General features: G+C 42.1%; 1 protein-coding gene across 1 annotated transcript in view; it reads left to right on the forward strand.

The window, feature by feature from the left end:
- The window catches only part of kif6 (kinesin family member 6), an 87,878-nt gene extending 70,237 nt beyond the window's left edge, over positions 1-17,641 (forward strand). Inside the window, exons 14-23 of the mRNA XM_076106981.1 lie at positions 983-1,085; positions 2,325-2,380; positions 9,353-9,403; positions 10,119-10,206; positions 10,346-10,481; positions 12,717-12,799; positions 14,324-14,392; positions 14,489-14,590; positions 16,162-16,277; positions 17,622-17,641. Coding sequence (XP_075963096.1) covers positions 983-1,085; positions 2,325-2,380; positions 9,353-9,403; positions 10,119-10,206; positions 10,346-10,481; positions 12,717-12,799; positions 14,324-14,392; positions 14,489-14,590; positions 16,162-16,277; positions 17,622-17,641 — 824 coding nt within the window. The remainder of the gene's footprint in view (positions 1-982; positions 1,086-2,324; positions 2,381-9,352; positions 9,404-10,118; positions 10,207-10,345; positions 10,482-12,716; positions 12,800-14,323; positions 14,393-14,488; positions 14,591-16,161; positions 16,278-17,621) is intronic.
- The last annotated feature ends 640 nt before the right edge of the window (positions 17,642-18,281 follow it).

An 18,281-nucleotide genomic window follows, 5' to 3' on the forward strand; every position in this document is an offset into this window, starting at 1 on the left:
GCAATTAATCTCGCATGAGTTACTGTCCTGTGTATGTTCTTTGGTTAGAACAGCTTCGTCCCAAAGATCCACAAAATTTAACAAGGGGGGAAATTTGGAAATCATTGTGAAGCTTTGGGTTTTCCACTGTAATCTTGCTAACTAATGCTGGTTTATATGTTTTCTATTATAATTTTAGGCCATACAAAATACAGGTTTGTTGGAAACACAGTCCATGTTACTGTAAATTAGATTTGTTGGATTGAAAGAGAGAGAGCTTTGATAGATTGATCTAGAATGAACAACCAAACTTCTTGGAGTCATTCACTTTTTGTATCACCACAAAAGCAACTTCATGTTTTTGAGAATGTGAAAAGTGACAAACGACAACACAGACTGATTACGCTACGCTACATGTAGCAGCTCTTAATAATCACCTGCCAGCAGATGTATGGCACTTCAAGAAAAATGCTCATTACATAATATTACAAGCCTATAAAAAAAATAAACAATCAGCAGGATGTTACGTCCAAAATTATGTAGTTTCCTTACATGTGGCAAGTGGCCAAAGTTATGTGGGGGCCATCTGCCTTGTAATGCTGACATGCTCAGAGTATGCTGTTTATATTTGTGTTTATATTCTCTTTAAACAGTGACTGACTGGCTAATAGGCCTTCAGCTGTGTGATTAGTGATAGGTGGGAGGTCAACTGTATCAGTGGGGCTCTTGCTCGCATCTGGCTGCCAGACTGGAGTTGAGTACCTGTGGATGTGGGAACTGAGCATACAGCTCAGGTCTGACTGTTCAAATCTACACAGCGGGACCTGACACAACTTCCCCTAGTTAGTACGTTTATTTCAGTAGCACGACAAGTATACAGTCTTGTTAGGATGGTACTATGTATGGTAGGTTTAGATTTTTAGGATGGACCTGGTGATAAAAACAGCAGCTGCTGATTGTCAGAATACAGCTTATGTCTTTGTGCTGGATCTTTTTCTCTCAGGCCCACAGCTGTCTTTGGGAAAGCAAGAGGCCTTTGAGACCTTCATAAGGGACCACGAGGACCATCTGACTATTGAGGACAACAAGGAGCTACTCAAACAGAGGTTAGTGACCAATAACAAGTTGTTCGAAATTTTTGATACATTCCCTTCCTTATGTTGCCCGAAATTATGAGTAATGTGAGCAGTAGTACTTTATTTTTAGCTCATTCAATGCTATTTTTATATGCATACTGTACATGCATCAACACAACATACTGTACATGCATCAACACAACATACTGTACATGCACCAACACAACATACTGTACATGATTTGTCACAATATACTGTACATGATGCGTCACAACATACTGTACATGCACCAACACAACATACTGTACATGATTCGTCACAACATACTGTACATGATTCATCACAACATACTGTACCTGATTCAACACAACATAATGTACATGATTCATCACAACATACTGTACATGATTCATCACAACATACTGTACATGATGCGTCACAACATACTGTACATGCACCAACACAACATACTGTACATGATTCGTCACAACATACTGTACATGATGCGTCACAACATACTGTACATGATTCATCACAACATACTGTACCTGATTCAACACAACATAATGTACATGATTCATCACAACATACTGTACATGATTCAACACAACATACTGTACATGATTCATCACAACATACTGTACATGATTCACCGCAACATACTGTACATGATTCACCGCAACATGCTGTATATGATTCATCGCAACATGCTGTACATGATTCACCGCAACATGCTGTACATGATTCATCGCAACATACTGTACTTGATTCATCGCAACATACTGTACATGATTCAACGCAACATACTGTACATGATTCAACGCAACATACTTTACATGATTCAACGCAACATACTGTACATGATTCAACGCAACATACTGTACATGCGTCAACGCAACATACTGTATATGCGTCAACGCCACATACTGTACATGTGTCAACACAGCATACTTTGGCACATGGCACCTGCAGAGGTGCATTTTAAAATGTGTTGCTTTTGTCTGGAATCAGAGACAAACCTTTGATGACCTCAATCTAGTGAGCGGCTGTTTTAAGTGTTTTGAGTGACATGCCAAAAGAGATATAATATATGTTACTGTATGTGCAATACTTTATTACCAATGCTCCTGAATTCTTTATTCCCTGCAAATTGAAAATAAATCGTTTTGCATTTTGCATCGGTATGCTTATAGTTTCTTTACCACATTGAATTCATCAAATGACTTTTTTGCTACCATTGGCAATTAACACCTGCATTCTTTTGAACAGGTCAGCTGAGGCCAGAAGATTTGGGGAGAAACTAAATGAGGCCAGAAACCGAATAAGTAAGTTGTCTCACCAGAAATCACATTACATTTATGACTTGTGAAAACATTAAACTCTACATTTCATCATTATCATTGTCCAAATGGCAAACTATGAGGCTATGGTGCAAGTCCTAAAGAACACTAATCATTTCTGTTAACGTTCTGTGGAACGCAAAAGACAGCCGCCTAACTGCCTGGCTTAATGAACAGATCTCTGTCGGGGTTCTGTTTCCCCGGAGCAGAGAAATGTCCATCAGCACATTCCTGAACCTTTCCCGGACCGGGTTCTGATTTCCACCCACCTACTGTAGTCTTCCAACCTGTGCTCTTTACTAGCCTGGCTCAGGCTGTTTTATGACGACTTGGTAAGCACACCCCTGGGTTCTTCTCAGCAATGTCTTTGACAGGCAGCTTTACCGTGCCACAATGAGACCTGGCTTAAACCCCAGCTTCTGTCAATGCTGAGTGATTATGGAGTTAAAGTTAAACCCTGTTGTGAAACATGCATAAATGTACAGTATGTACTACTGTGTGTCAACACTTTGACACCATGGATAGTCCCATCAGCAAGGACGGAAAGTACTAGAATATTCAAGTAAAAATACTGTGTTGTTGTACACACCTGGCTAAGTTGAGACCCAGCATGCAACCGTTAGTCACATAACATTGTGGATATGTTTTATTTGGTCATATAGCTTGCATGTCGGGTGGTGCATTAAAGTTTTGATGAATTAAGGTAGATGTAACTTTTGTTTCCCTATCCCAAGGCACAATAATGCTAACCATAACCCATGCTCATCCTTTTTTTGCATTGTTGTGCGTATTTTATACTGTTCACAAACTGTTAGGCCTGGCCCAGGACCAACTGCACCCCTTGCAACTCCTTGCACAACACCAGAGAACGATAACAAAATGAAAGATGTATATTTTGTATTAGCTGAGTTTCATGTTTCTAGACGACCCTCTCTCATTCCCAGCTCGTCACACACTAAATCATGGTCAGATCCCTTGGCATCAATTAGGTTTAGTCAACTAAACTACTTGGTTAGGTTTAGTTAAAGATTGTGGTTTGGGTTAAAATAAGTACCTTTGTTTTGTCTCATAGAGGCTCTAAAGTTGTGTGTCGGTATCAGACACCGAGGGCCACGACCAAACGTTGGTGTTTTTGTACTTGCTGATCTAGACATGGAGCTCTATGGAACTCTTTCCCCCCGCAGTGTAACGATTCTGGGGCAGAGCAGAGACTCAAGAGCAGAGCTAGACACAGGAGACCAGGTGAGGTAGAAGGCAATTTCTTTTACTAGGCACCAAGCAATCATACACAGGAAGTCAATCCGTAAAGGCAAACAAATCCAACAGGGAGCAGGCAAAAATCCAAAAACCGAAAACAAGGCAAAGTCACAAACCATAGCAACTAACACGAGAGAATAATGCTGGAAGGCTATGAACACACGGGGTAGAACAAAGACAATCTGGCAACCAGAACAGGGAAAGCAGGGGAGTATGTATGTGTGGGGTTGGCAGAGGGAAAAACCAGGGGCAGGTCACTGCTCTTCTGCCCGCTCGCCAGTGGTTTTTCTTTTTGACACTAAGTGGGTGGACCCAGTCACCATTGTATAACTACATTTAATTGGTTACAATCCTTGTCTTTGGATTGGCCGGATATCACTCGGATATCAATCTTACATAACTGATCATTTGTATAAACATGGGACAGAGTTCATGATTTGTTCAAAATTGTTACAAAGGTAGTGGTTAGTACAAACGAGATCATAAAGTTACACAGGGCTACTTAAAAACAACTCCTGTCGCCACTGGTTTCAATACGTTTAAATTATTTCTCTGCACTTTGGTTGAATTTTCCAGTAAAGTCAAAGCAGTTAAAAATGTGCCGTTAGGGCTCAATCTGGTTCGCATTTACTATTGCAAGCTACATTTATGAATATCCCCGGACTGTGTGTGTTTGTGGCCCATTTCACATGCCATTGAAATGGATAGGTTTGCCTCACACCAGTGCCTGGCATCATTGCTGCCTCAGATCACGCTTGGTGGTTTGGTAGCATTCGGCTGTTACCCTCATTCATGCCAGCATACACTTATCATCCTTGGAAGTTCAATTTTATTTTCATCAATCAGTCTGTGAGGTGCTGACACAGCCGTATATCAGACATGTCATACATCACGCTAAGACATCATGTTGCATATTAACTCTTCAAATGTGTTCTGCAGACATCATCGCTGTGTGGGTGTAGTATTTAGAAATTGGATTTACTGAATGAATGTGTGTTTTTAGGATAGGATTTAACATTTGAATCCTTCAACTTATTCACATTTGGAAAGATACCACAAAAACATCTTGACACAGTCAGATATTATTACATTGTTAGGTGCACGGGCTGCATTCTTCCTAGATGAGAGACAGTGTTTATAGTGGAAGGTGGTTGCCTCTTCTGGATGGAAAGTAGTACCATAATGTTCAGCTCAGTGTGCTTCCTTGCCATCTTGGAAGCCCTTCTTGGAAATTTTACACTACCTGCGTCTCATGGTTAATGCAGAACATGGAAACATTCAGCATAATATAGACAAAAGCTTTGTGCGGCGTTCTTCTGATGGATGTACCTGGCATGAGGGTCAGTAGCAGGGGAGAAGGAGAGAGGCGGGAGCCCATGGATACATCAGTGTCTAAACATTACCCTGGTTTACAGTATTGTTCTTGGCCACAGCAAATGACTCTGGAATCCGATCACACTTGGAGGAGCATATACGTTCCAAGCCCTTAGGTCCAAAAAGTGCAAGGATCTATATTTATTCAGAGGGATCAGCCATGCACATCTTCTACTTCATGAACGGTGTAGGGCAGCTGGAAATGAGCAGACATCTTTGGATTTCTCTGCCAGATGTGTGTGTGTGGTGGGGGGGGATTTCTGCAGTACAGTCCAAGATGAAGCATCTGCTAACTGCTTTGGGAATCGCACTTTCATGCTCTGCTCACCTTTGCTGAAGTGACCTAAAGACTTTTCCAATAGAGTTCAAGGAAGGTCTATTGGAGCTTGAAACGTATGTCATTGCCAAGAAGATTGTTCCACCGAAGCACTAGAGAAGGAATATAGCAGAACGAATGCAACTTGATTTCTGCATTGCATGTGGTCTTTAACCACCAGCAGCCACTGGGTTTTACCTGACTACTTGCAGTGCTAATGATCAGCTGCTCATCAAAGTGGTTTATGCAATCGTTCTGTTTTAGTACAAACAACATTTTTATGTTTCCTTTTGTATATGCAACTCTTGTGGTGGTAGTTTATTAGTCCAATTATATTTGTGCACTAAAATATGCTAATTGCAAACTCATAGGAAATCGATGACTGAGGAATTGCCTCCACGTGGCTCTCAACATGGCGACGACTGGTTGCTAACTGCACGAACAGTGAAAATGACAGCAATTACCTTGTGCATTCATTCTTCGTACAGACTTGAATCGACGCCCACCCAGAAATTGAGAAGCTGGATAGTGTGTATGATCTTTGGATCTTGAGCTCGCTGTGGTAGTGTGCGGCATATCACATTTAACCTCCAGGCCACAAAAATCACCAAATATTTATTGAGGCTTGTAGCTTGACACCGGTCCTTAAAGACGACGACACGTCTCCTGACGGTGTGGGAGGAAACCCTGCATGGTTTGGAAGAGGTTGTGGTGTTGAGCCAGTCTTGTCCTGGAAGGGGGATAGGAGCACTGAAATGTAATGACGTATTGCAGTGAGCACACCACATACTGCTATTACTTGACACGTATGCAAATTGATCTTATAATGAATAGAGGTCAGAAATACTGTTGAAATCTTTGAGCTCCGACATGATGTTCTGTGACAATAATCTGTAATGTTTGACTCTTCAGTTACAATATTTTAATAGTATGGCCAATAGGAGTTTATTCTCACACCATAGTTAGGATTGCCTGAGCAGAATATTATATACCTGCATTGTTAGCACATCTAATTGTGTCATGAATCTGACAAATATAGATGTGATTGCTTGGCCAAGACTTTTCGAAAAAGCTTCAGTTCATGCCAAGACTTGTTGAAGCCACATGGTTAGAGCCAAGCCCATGTGCTCTTTTATGTTGCAGTGCATTACTTTTTGGAGGTATAACGCCGACAAACACAGCAGCGAAGTACAGCCTGCTTGACCGCCGTGTGTGTGGGGCCAAACTAAAAGTTGTTGATAGATTGAACTTTTGCCGACAAAGTGCGGCCAGAGAGTACCCACATTCAATTAATAGTCCTGTAACTGCTGTGACATGGTGAACCTATGTTACAAATAATTTCTTCCTGCCTGAAACACGTGAAAACGCCTCCCGGGCACAGTATCATTCGCTGGTGTGTTATAGAACAATGGATGAGAACAGTCTACGCTGTTGTGTGCTCCCTGCACTCCTTCACCCTGTCAGCATGGCATACTCGTGGCATGAATATTTCTTAATCCTTCTATGTACTGTATATTGTGAAAGGAGGGGCCTGTGCATCCGTTAGTTATGGGCCATGTTTGAGAAAGTAGTGTCTGTCAGGAGACTGGGGCATCTGACCACAACGTAAAAGCCACAGGGCGTCTCAGCTCATTCCCTGCTACTTTAACTGCAGACTTTGGGTGAAAACACATGGCTTTTTGAGGGGTTCCCAAACCCTGGTTCATGCTCCAGAAGGAAAAGCGGTGTCATCGTGGGCACAACATGTCCCTGTGCGTCATTTGTAATGTTTCACATCATCCATTCACATCTCTGGTCTGCTGAAACCCCCCCAGTCTACTTTTAAAGAGGAGTGTGTCAAGAGGTTTTGAAAGATGAGCCGGTCTGTGTGCTGCATGGGCAGATTGCAAACCGTTTTCAAAACACAAAATCAGTGAAATGCTGAGAGTTGATGTAAAACTCAACCTGAAGTGTGGAATAACTCCATTGTTACGCTTTACTCATCCCAAGAGACTGCGCTTTACTCAAGGTCACTTCAGCAGGACAGATGTTAGTCTTAAATGCTCTCAGTGTCTTCATCTTCCCTTTGTCAAAGCAAGAACTCTCATCCAACTGTTTTATGGCACTATGAGAGGTGTTGCATGAAAAGGTAGCCGCCCTTTCTTTTCTTTTCTTTTCTTTTTTTTTTGCCAAATAATACTTCATCTGGATTTCTCGTTTTCGGAGCTTGGACCTCGAGTTTTTAGATTGGCGACAGGATCATGTTTCAGACGGAGCTACGGCACCGCACCGTCTATGTGTGTATATATAAGACCTGAGGGGTTGTAATGGAAACTCACCACATGCCGAACTGCCATTCAATGTCTCTTTTATCTTTTAGTCTGCCACATATAGCTATCCTGGGCATTCACTTAACTCGCTATCTGACACACTATCAATGAGGAATTCTTTTTTGTCTTATAGTAAATGTATCCCTGATTTAGTGTGGATAGAAATGGCCTCAAATATGACCTATACAATAATCTCCCATCCATTTACTTTACAGTTGTCCTTTGCCACTGAAGCGTCGCCTCACAAATTCAATATCGTCAATGGGGCAATTAACTACGTCTATTAGAGGGAAGAGACGCAGCAAAAGCAGAAGAGCAGACACAAATGACTTAGCCATATGTTGACCCGGTATCACTGCCACAGCGACCCAGCATGCCTCCCTCGTGTTGCTTTCTGGCTCACCGGAGTCACAAGAGTTCACTCTTGACTGTGGAAGTGTGTTACTCAAACAACTCAACGACAAGTTCATCAATGCAAGAAGTGTGAGTTAATAATGTTTGTTTAAAGACGACTCGGAGACAGCGGACGTGTTTGCCGTAACATCACCCTTGTGGACAAAGATCACAGCTAAGCCTGCGAGCTGCTCCATCACTGTATTGTGTTGTATGATGTGTTCTGTGGCTCTAGAGGGAGCTTTCAAACGATTGTCGGATCCAGTGTGTTTGAAGCTTAACCCATGCGAGACACTAAATGTATCTCTTGTCAGTTCGCTGCCTTTATGGAAGTACAATACTAAATCCTGCTCCCATGTATGTGTCTTGATCACAATTCTTTAGAAAACAAATCTAAGGGATCTGTATCAAGATTTGTTTGTTTTCAAAGTGGTAACTATTGGCAGCTATAGATGGTTATCAGATTTTTTAATAATGTAAAGAAACCAGAGAGCCAGGCCACTTTCGCCAACTCTTTTCCAATGACAGTAGCTAGCAGCACGAGCTCCAAAAGCCGCTACATCTAGCGAGAACACTGAGAACCTGTCTCAAGTCCCTGTCCCTGTCAAGCAAGCAGCTTTTGGATTATTTATTTATTTATTTTTGGTCAGACCATTTGATTTATTGATTGCCGTCGGGATGTAATGACAATTTCAACAGATAAAACAAATAAAATGTTCTAGAAGAAGATTACCAACCCTACCTTTAACAATTAGAAATATCAGTTGACAGAACACATTTTTACTGCTTGTACATCTTGGGTCAAATATAACATGTTGATGAACAGGAACAAAGATGGTTGTTCTTTGGTGGAACTCACCTTCCCAAGTCTTAAGTCGCAACATTAAACCAGCGTGAAGAGAAGGGCTGTTATATTTACAGGTCAGAATGCTTCATGGTATTGTTGCAGTCAGTGCCATCAGAGGACAATCGTCTGTTGTGAACTCAAAGAGAAACTGCTGTCACACAGCCCTTTCAGCACATTGAAGTTAATTTACCACGTTCAAACAATTCCCCATTTACACATAAATCACCATTGCCCATACAGTCTCTTATTATAACACTCTTAATGGCACCTATTGCACTGAGCTTTTGCATATTCAGTAGCTTAGTGATATGGGATCTGTATGAGATCAGAGTCCTGAACTATGGTTTGGTCAGGAACACTCGGTGTTTTGCAATTAATCATTTAATCATGTCCTCTGATGTATGTCAAAAAAAGTGTTTGCAAAAATCAAAGTTGTTTTTCCTCCTCTCTCTCTTTCTCAGATGAGCTGAAGAAGCAGTTAGCGTTGCAGAGGGGGCAGAGGGCAGCTCTTGGTAAGATCAAATCAACAATGGATATTCCCACGGCAACAAATGTAACCATGTGTCTGTAGAAGAGCAGCATAATATCCCACTCCATCTACCCACACCAACAGCTAAACAATGCACGGACGCTTGAAGCAATTAAACGCATCGTAATGCAAAAAATCTCCACACATCTGCACTCTTACAGATCTCTTTTAGACAGGTTTGTCACAAATAACAGCTCTGTTTATCATCTTTTTGATATTGAGCTCCCTTCAGAGTGGGGCTGTAAACACTGCCAACACATCGTGGGTGCTCCTGCACTGTGTGTGCAGCGGTGCCCACTTCAAAGCCTTTGCAGTAGTCCTCACTGACTGAAAGCTTAGTGACCAAAGACTGGGCGTCACAGCTCTAAGTCTCCCTCATTTTGCTCTTTTCTGACCATTTTGATCAGTGACATAAATGCTTTGATGAGGAAATCTGCTTGCAAAGCACACAAACATCTCCCTTCCAGTTCAGGCTTTTGTTGTTATTTCCAGTCCCGCATCAGAGAACACTTGGCCTCTGTTATCCAGGGCCAAGTACTTAAAGCATCGTCTTTGAAGGAAACGCACGCTTACTAGCTTCTGGACTACCACAGAAGAAGAAAACATTATGACTGTATTTTTTATTTGATCTACAGTATGTCCACATTTCTATCTGCATTTAAAACATTTGCCGTGTCTTGTGTCCAATTCTTCCATAGGTGTAACGGAGAATCGCCCAAAGGTTGAGGAAGAGGTCGACCCGGTTGAAGAAAACCTGTGCAAACACATCGAGCAGGAGAAAAAGGCGTGAGTGTAGTGAAAGGGCATTTCAATGTATTACATACCAAACATTTCTCCCAAGACACTACTCAGATTGATTAGACACAGCAGATATTGTGTAACGTGGACACGAGATGAATCTGGTGCTGCTAATACCCCCCGTCAGTTACAAGAGCACCATTGACCGTCTAAAAGCGCTGAGGACCGAGATTGAGCACCTGCAGCTGTTGTTGGAGAGGGCAAAGGTCAAGCTCCAGAGAGACTTCCATAAGTGGTGGAGCCAGGAGGCTTCCAGCATGCAGGTGACTGACCTTACTTTTCTCCACCTATCTATGTGACAACACCACATAAAGCTTCTGTAAGCATAACGGCTGGAGTGCCAAAGATATGTTTTCTGAAATTAGCCAGGAAGGCAGTGTCCGTTCATCTTTGTCTCTGTATCTATGACTGTTTTCTTTTGTGCGTTTTCTCAATATTGGCCTCCGAGGACACGCTAGCGTGTGCGTATAAGCTGATCTGCATGTGTCTCTGACCCCGGAGGCTTTTACGGCACCAGTGTGACCCTTGCAGGCTCTGTTGAGCATCACGCTGAATGGGCCCTGGTGGGAAGATGTGTAGGAGGAAAATTACACGGGAATTTGTTTTTTACAGAATTCCATGTGGCCCCAAACAAGGGCCTGGAGAGCAGCTTAGAGAGGCAACACAGCAACAGCATCAATACAGTCTCAGCAGAGTTCTAACAAGGACAACATGTTCATGAGGTTTCTCAGCAACACAGCGGGGGATAAGGAGTGAGTCAGCGTTTATTTCAGTCCTAAATAACAATTTAGTGTTTGTGCTTAAATGCTTGGGATGGTCCTGATGTTTTAAAGTGGGGATTGAATGAGGTACTTCTCCATGGTCAGTGTATTACCTACTGAAGATGGAGCAACAGACAAGAAGTACCAGCACGGGAGCAAAGGTGTGTACTGCTGTGGACGTATTTTAGACACCTAAAAAATCTGTATCGGTGTAAGTGTACGCTATATTTCTAATATTTTCACTGCTTTACCTTGCCACCAGACAGCCCTTTTCGTCCAGGAACTGAAGTCGCTATCTATGCTCTCTTCAAAGCCACGAGACTCCTTTGGCAAAAACATACAAGTAATTTTACCTCGCAGAACACGGGAGTTGCTGGTCTACAGCTGCCTCTATCGGTTAGTTAGTTTGTGTTATTGGGTGACTTTGGTTAGATCTGATCAGCTGGCAACCTCAGTAAACATTGTAAACGTGTGTTTTTGGTCTCAATCGCTAGTTTCAGGTAAATGATGGTCCATTTAGAGTCAAATAGACCATAAAGCAGGGGATGCTTTAGGGCGGGGCTACCTTCTGATTGACAGGTCGCTACCCTACCAGAACCGTATACAACGTCTCTACATCAGTCCTCCGTCATCCGAATATGGTCACTTATATTCACTCATTGCAAAAACGCCAAGATGGCAACGGCCAAAACGCCAAACTTGAGACTTCGTCACGATGACTACGTCCACTTATTATATACAGTCTATGATTCTGATTCATTTAAGTCACACAACAACACAAACAACCTAACTGATGGAGGCAGCGGTAGACCAGACACTCCTGTGTTCTGCGAGGTAAAATTAAATATCTGTTTTTGTGAGACGATTTTGTGGCTTTGAAGAGAGCATCGATACCGGCTTCAGTTCCTCGTAGGAAAGGGCTATCTGACTTTAAGGGGAAAGGGAAATATTCTAAAAATAGCATACACTTAAACTGATGTTGATTGCTTTAGGTGTCTAAAATGCATGTTGCTGCTGCCCCCTTCCACAGCAGTACATCGCTTTGCTCATGTGCTGGTGCTCCTGTCTTGTTTCTCCAAACTGAGGGCGTACCAACGGCCGTCTACTCTAGGTAATACACCAGCTATGGATAAGTACCTCATACAACCCCACTTCTAAAAATCCAAACTGGCCCTTTAAGAGACTTGTACGATATAATGAAAGACAACTATTTGCAAAAGCTTGAAGAGAAAGATGAAAATTCTCAAACTAAGAACACATACAGAGAACTGAGTTTCTGGTCTCACACACACTTTGCTTGGGCTTGACGGCTGTTGTGCACATTTGGGAAATCAAACACAAAGAAGATGTTAAGCAGCAACATATGACCTGCAGACGCTGCTGGCGTTTTACACTTCTCTTATGAATGGAGAGCAATATCGCCAGGTTTTGGGAATCTTTCACTGGAAAGAAGAGGAAGTCTGACAGAATTTTACATGTGCAGTTTTGGATCTTCCAAGCAGGAAGCAGGCCCTTTTTACAGCTGTGTTTGTCCATTTATTGTTCTGTTTTTGGAAACCAGTACACATGCAATTGATCAAATTTTGAGTCAGAGATGGAGCAAGACAACACAAAATACCTGGAGGTCTTCTGTTCCCCCCAGCTGTAAGTCACATGTGGCCCCATTGTGTTTAACTGTCACCAGTATGGAATGATGTTTTTGAAATAGTTCAATGGTTTCTCAATGGTTGTGACTAGGAGTCAGAGGCCACGGCAAGATGTCACACAGGGTCGCCACATGGAACCTTGCAGCCGCCTTCGCCTAGCACTCCAGGATTTCGGTGAGACACATTTTGATGATGATGACTTTGTCTTTTTGTCCGTCCTTCGATTCCGCCCTTAACAGATGTAAATGTAGATGTAGTGGTCGTGTCACTAAGCATTCATTTTGAGTGTCTGCTGAGCCGATTGGTTACACGCAAAGTGTAACAAGGAGAAACCTCTTCTCCCTCGCTCACTCATTTCCACTCAATTCCTTCGTGCTATTTTTACTCTTTCCCCATCTGTGCTTGAATAACACTTGATTAACAGCCAACAACCTGCTGCTCCTCACTGCTTGTTTCCATGGAACAAATATTGAACAAATGTTGAAAGATAATGTCATTGTGTTTATTTCACTTCACCTACCAGGGGGTGATTGGCCAAGACTCATGTGCTATTTGACATCCCATGTCTGCTACAAGTCTACCATGACAACATTATGACGTAGATATTGTTTCACATTCCCAGAAACAATGACCAAAATATTTGTCCAGACGTTGGCCATTTTCAGTACTCGCACTGCAGCAGGTTGTCTGCAGAGCACTGAATTCAGTTTCTTCAAAAACCTTAACCTGAGAAGGTTATACATCCCGCTATAGTTAGTTATGTCTTCCAGGCGTAACGGTTCAGTCGTGTATGTGTGCGTGTTGTATCTGTCTGTCTGTCCACAGCTAACCTCATATACTGCTGATCAGCCTGATATGTTCTGTGCTCATTAATAACTGTATGCTCAAGGACCTCTCGTGGTTGCTGTGATTCACACTTTTGTAAAGCATATTTTATTGACCGTTTTATACCCCCATTGACTCCTCACTGCTCTTAACCGACAGGTTAAAAGCGACCAATAATATTTTCCGTAGCAAAAATGCACTTCCAGCAATGAGCTAGGCCTTACCTAGTCTGTTGCAGACCCATGTCGTTGCTCAAAAACCGACATTAATAGATACGTTTGGTCTCATTTTGAACCAGAGCATCTGCTCATCATTTAGCATTGTGGGCTGTGAGGAGACGTTACAAACCTCTAAACTAAAAGTGAAATTGTCGCTACTGTCGCTACAGTAGCTAGGAAGCTCGTTGTCGATTAACTGATCTTAAATGAGTTCATCGATCCATTTTCTTCCAAGTATACGGGTCCAACTTGCATTAATACTATTAATTATATTATCTGAAATTACTGTTATATACGTAAATATACGTATAAGTAAATGTGATATAATAATGATAAATCACCTAGGCCATATTGTCCCTACTAAAACAGGTCTACTATTTGATTTTTAAAAGGTCCTAGAGGTCCAAAATTTAACTTGAACCTGAATAAACCCAGTGTGCATACAATGTTACAGTGACAGCTACGTTGCACTGTTGCTCCCTCTTGTGGTTAAGACGAGCACATGTATGTGGTGATACTGAGAAACGAAGAGAGACCAGCGAGACGCAGTGAGTTCCTACTGTAGACCCACTAGATGAGGTTCATTTGCTGCATTGCTCAATATATTAATGAAATGCTCTCCTTACTTGTTATACAGTGCACCTGGTCTAAGCAGTACTGAGAGACAGTCTCAAGCCGACCCAGAACCAAATCCGGACTGTTTTACTGCCGTTCAAGGCCTCAGGTGAGCTTAGCTTCACTTTTACACATCAATACAACATGTCACACTTTGTCCTCGTCATCATAAAATTGCAAGTTGTTGCGTTTCCGTGCATTTCAGAAGGTTCGTCCCCAAAAGCATACCTCCTTCTGCAGCCCCAGCAGGACATGACGAGTCCCCGGATGGGAGGGCGACTGACTTCACTTCTTCTTCTGAGTGGAGGTACATGGAGGGGCGTGTTGGAAAATGACGGCTTTGAAAACATTAGTTTATAGCACCTATATTGTCCAAAGTTGTGGCTCTCTGGGCCTTTTTCTAACCAGCTCATTCAACATGCTAAAGGAAAAGCTTGTGATTGAGGTTTGCTGTTCAGAGATCGATGACTTCATTGGGCCTCTCATCATTAGATAAGGCACCTGAAAACATGACAGACAGTAAAAACAGAACCGTGTATGTTCACCACTATGTGTATATTTACATAGTGTATGCAGAGTCAATGCACTAGCATATCCCACATGTTTGAATTAGCTCTTAAGTCTATACATACAGCCTGGACCTGGAGGTTTTATAGCCGCGTGGTGTGTTTTCTCTGAACTTTTTATTTATTTGTGAAGTAATGTCTCCAAATTCTACTAACCAATCGACCAGGGGTCTCGCTTGAGCGCTGCTGCTGGAACAACCACAGTAAAACACTCTCACTTTGTCCATCACTCCAACAACCACTTGTAGCGCAGAGATACTATTGTTGTTGTTGTTTTTACAGTGCTCCATGATATGAGGAGCTGTTACCTGTTAAGGTTGTTCTTTCTTGTGCCTCTCTTTAAAAAGGTTGATCTGAAGTCCTTAGAGGTCAATAAACCGCCATAGGATTATATATCAATATTGTTGAGTTTCATCTCTTAACCAACATCAGTCTTGATCATAACTACCAAAATATTAATTTGAATTCATAAGGGAATGTTTTAAATACCAGTTTGTTTGCACAATACCACTGTTGCTATTTATGGTGTGGGGGGGGGGGGCACCAAAATGTGATTATTTTCTGTACGCTAAATGCTTTTTTTTCACAGTCTGGGATATATCAAGTTTTTAGCAGCAACACTGATTCTGATGCGACTGTGGCTAAGTGGAGAGCAGGGTCGTCCTTCAATCAGAGGATCGGCGGTTCGATCCCCGGCTCCATGTCGATGTGTCCTTGAGCAAGACCCCAAAATTGCTCCCGTAGCTGTGCCTACGGTGTATGAATGAGATAGTTTAATAGGCAGGTGGTACCTAGCCCCTGTCATCAGTGTGTGAATGGGTGAATGATGACAAGTAAGCACTTTGAGTGTTCGGAAAGACTAGAAAAGTGCTGTACAAGTACAGTCTATTTACCGTTGTATCTACAGCAATGCCCCCAGTGTAAACGTGAGAAAATGGCTCTACCTGCTGGAAACTAGTACAAACTAAATTTCTGAAGCCAGGGCTCTGGATTGAACGCCTCATGTAATAGAATGCATGATATTATACTGTAATGGCTGTGGGTTCAGAAAGTCGAGAGTGTCTGTATTTTGGCATTAAGGCATTTTTAACACAGCCAACATGATCAAAACTTTCTAAATGAAAACACTTGAAAACGCTCCCAGTGAGGCACAAGGGTTAAAGCATTTCACACAAGAACAGTTAACAAACATTTTACTACAAAACAAAGGATTTGCTACAAGTTAGAGAATACTAAGCCCTGATTTGTGATACAAAACTGAAGAACTTCTGCTGATGTTATCATACTACATTACACGCATGTACATTTTCAGGGCCCACTCCACCACCAAGCTCTCATCCTCCTCTATTCCCCTGACTGGAGACCAGCAGACTGATGCTGACATCCTGGCCTTTGTCAAAGCCAGGCAAAACCTCCTGAACAGGACAGGTAATACACACGCACGCACGCACGCACGCACACACACACACACACACACACACACACACACGCACACACACACACACACACACACACACAAGATGTAATCTACTCACAAAGCTTTCAAACAATATGCATTCTGCATTCAACGCTGCCCTCTGGTGGTGTGATACCTCACAATACTTTTGAGCTTTTGAAAGTTGTTTTTTTATTAATACACATCACATTCTATATGTTCCATACTGCGCTGGACTGTAGGGAATTCCTTTTTTGGTGAAGACCCCATATTTTGACACAAACGGGTCTCACAAAACTCCCTCACCCACTAAGCAGCCTCACCCTTTCTAGCTCTACGACGACTCTTCTTTAGCGCTGACGTGGTTCTTCTCTCCTTTGACCCTCGTGTAGCTGCTTACTTTGGCACACAGGAAAGTGGACTTGGCAGTCTTGTGGTTTGCCACTAGATATTCAGAATGGCTGAGGTCATGTGAACAGACCGAGCGATGGCCAGACAGAGAAACAGTCCTCTGAAGGCTTTCTTTCTTTCTTTTCTTTCTTCCTTTCTTTTCTTACCCCACGTCGGCAAGGACTACTCATTTCACGCCTCTTTAACCTGGCACTACTAAGCTGGACAGCGACTGTGCTTTGACAGGAAAGCCCCTCTCTTTGGCTGTTTGGTAACCCCTGTGTGGCGCTATCCCTCCTATCAAAACAGCTTTAAAAGGCACTAGAGCATGCTGGGATGTGTAGGGAAGTTGGCTTTAATAAAACAGACAGCACAAATTGAGATTGGCTGTTCCTGTAGTTGTAAGTCATAGTTTAAGGGTGTTTCATTCAGGGATTGTTACTCTGAAAATAAAGACATTAAAAACAAACACAATACAAAAACGTTTGAGTTTGTAAGACCAAGCCAAAGCACATTGTCTTGTCATATTGCTTTTGGGTCATTTTCTTGCTTATTTCTCTAGTACATCTTACAACCATAGACTGTATGTAAGAAGTGTCGCTGTGACGGTTTTGAAGGGTTGTGTCTAGAGGATTACCCACAGGTTGCAAAACTCTGGCGAGAGTTATATTAGGTCGGCAAGAGACAAGTCTTGCAAGTGTGTTTTTTCAAATTTTCGCAACTTGTGGGTTTTGGCCGTCGCCATCTTTGTTTTTTGCAACCACAGTGGAGAAGACTTGACACTAACGATTGAGACCATAAACTTACAAAGTTTACTGAGGTAATAAATCAAGAGAGAAGTAGAGTCATTTTCTCATAGACTTCTATACAACCAGAGGAGTCGCCCCCTGATGGTCAGTAGAGAGAATTTGAGTTTAAGGCACTTCTGCGTTGGCTTCACTTTTCAGGACAGGAGGTGGCCGCCTGATGTCAACTGAATGTCTAATCTGTCTTGTGTTTTTTATTTTTTTATTTATGTATTTCAGGTCAACATCAGTAATAACAAGTTCTGAATTTATCGTCATCTGACTGCTCGTACCACCTCCACATCTGTCCTAAAAATGTGTATAAAACACTATCGAGAAAAGATGGACTGTGAATCAAGATGTGTGAACAAATCATCTCATCTGGATCCAAAACATACTAGCTTTCACCTAAAATAAGAGATCTCAGCACAAGCCTCACATCCTGTCTGACTTTATTTGCATACACACACCGGAGAGTATGCCTTTGGCATAATGTGCAGCAGAATAAATCACAGCCTGCGCCGGCCATTTGATCTGAACAAATGTTGTCTCAAGATATCAGAGGAAGGAGCGGGCAACTGGAAGCCAGTTGGCTCCAATATTTGTTTAAAGAAGAAAATCGTCACAGGAAGTTTCCACATGCACAATGAGAAATGCATTTTTCATTTCTGTCTGCTTTCATTTTATTCCACATGTAACGCATTTTGTGTAAAATGTTGTAAACAGAGGTATGTCAAATGTTTACGGATAAATATAAATCTGCAGAAAAGATGAAAAAATAAAAAAATAAAGCTACAACACAGTAGAGTATACTTTTACTAG

The sequence above is a fragment of the Anarhichas minor genome, unplaced genomic scaffold (assembly GCF_050575085.1).
Source record: "Anarhichas minor isolate MPS153535 unplaced genomic scaffold, ASM5057508v1 ptg000037l, whole genome shotgun sequence".
NCBI classification, from domain to species: Eukaryota; Metazoa; Chordata; class Actinopteri; order Perciformes; family Anarhichadidae; genus Anarhichas; species Anarhichas minor.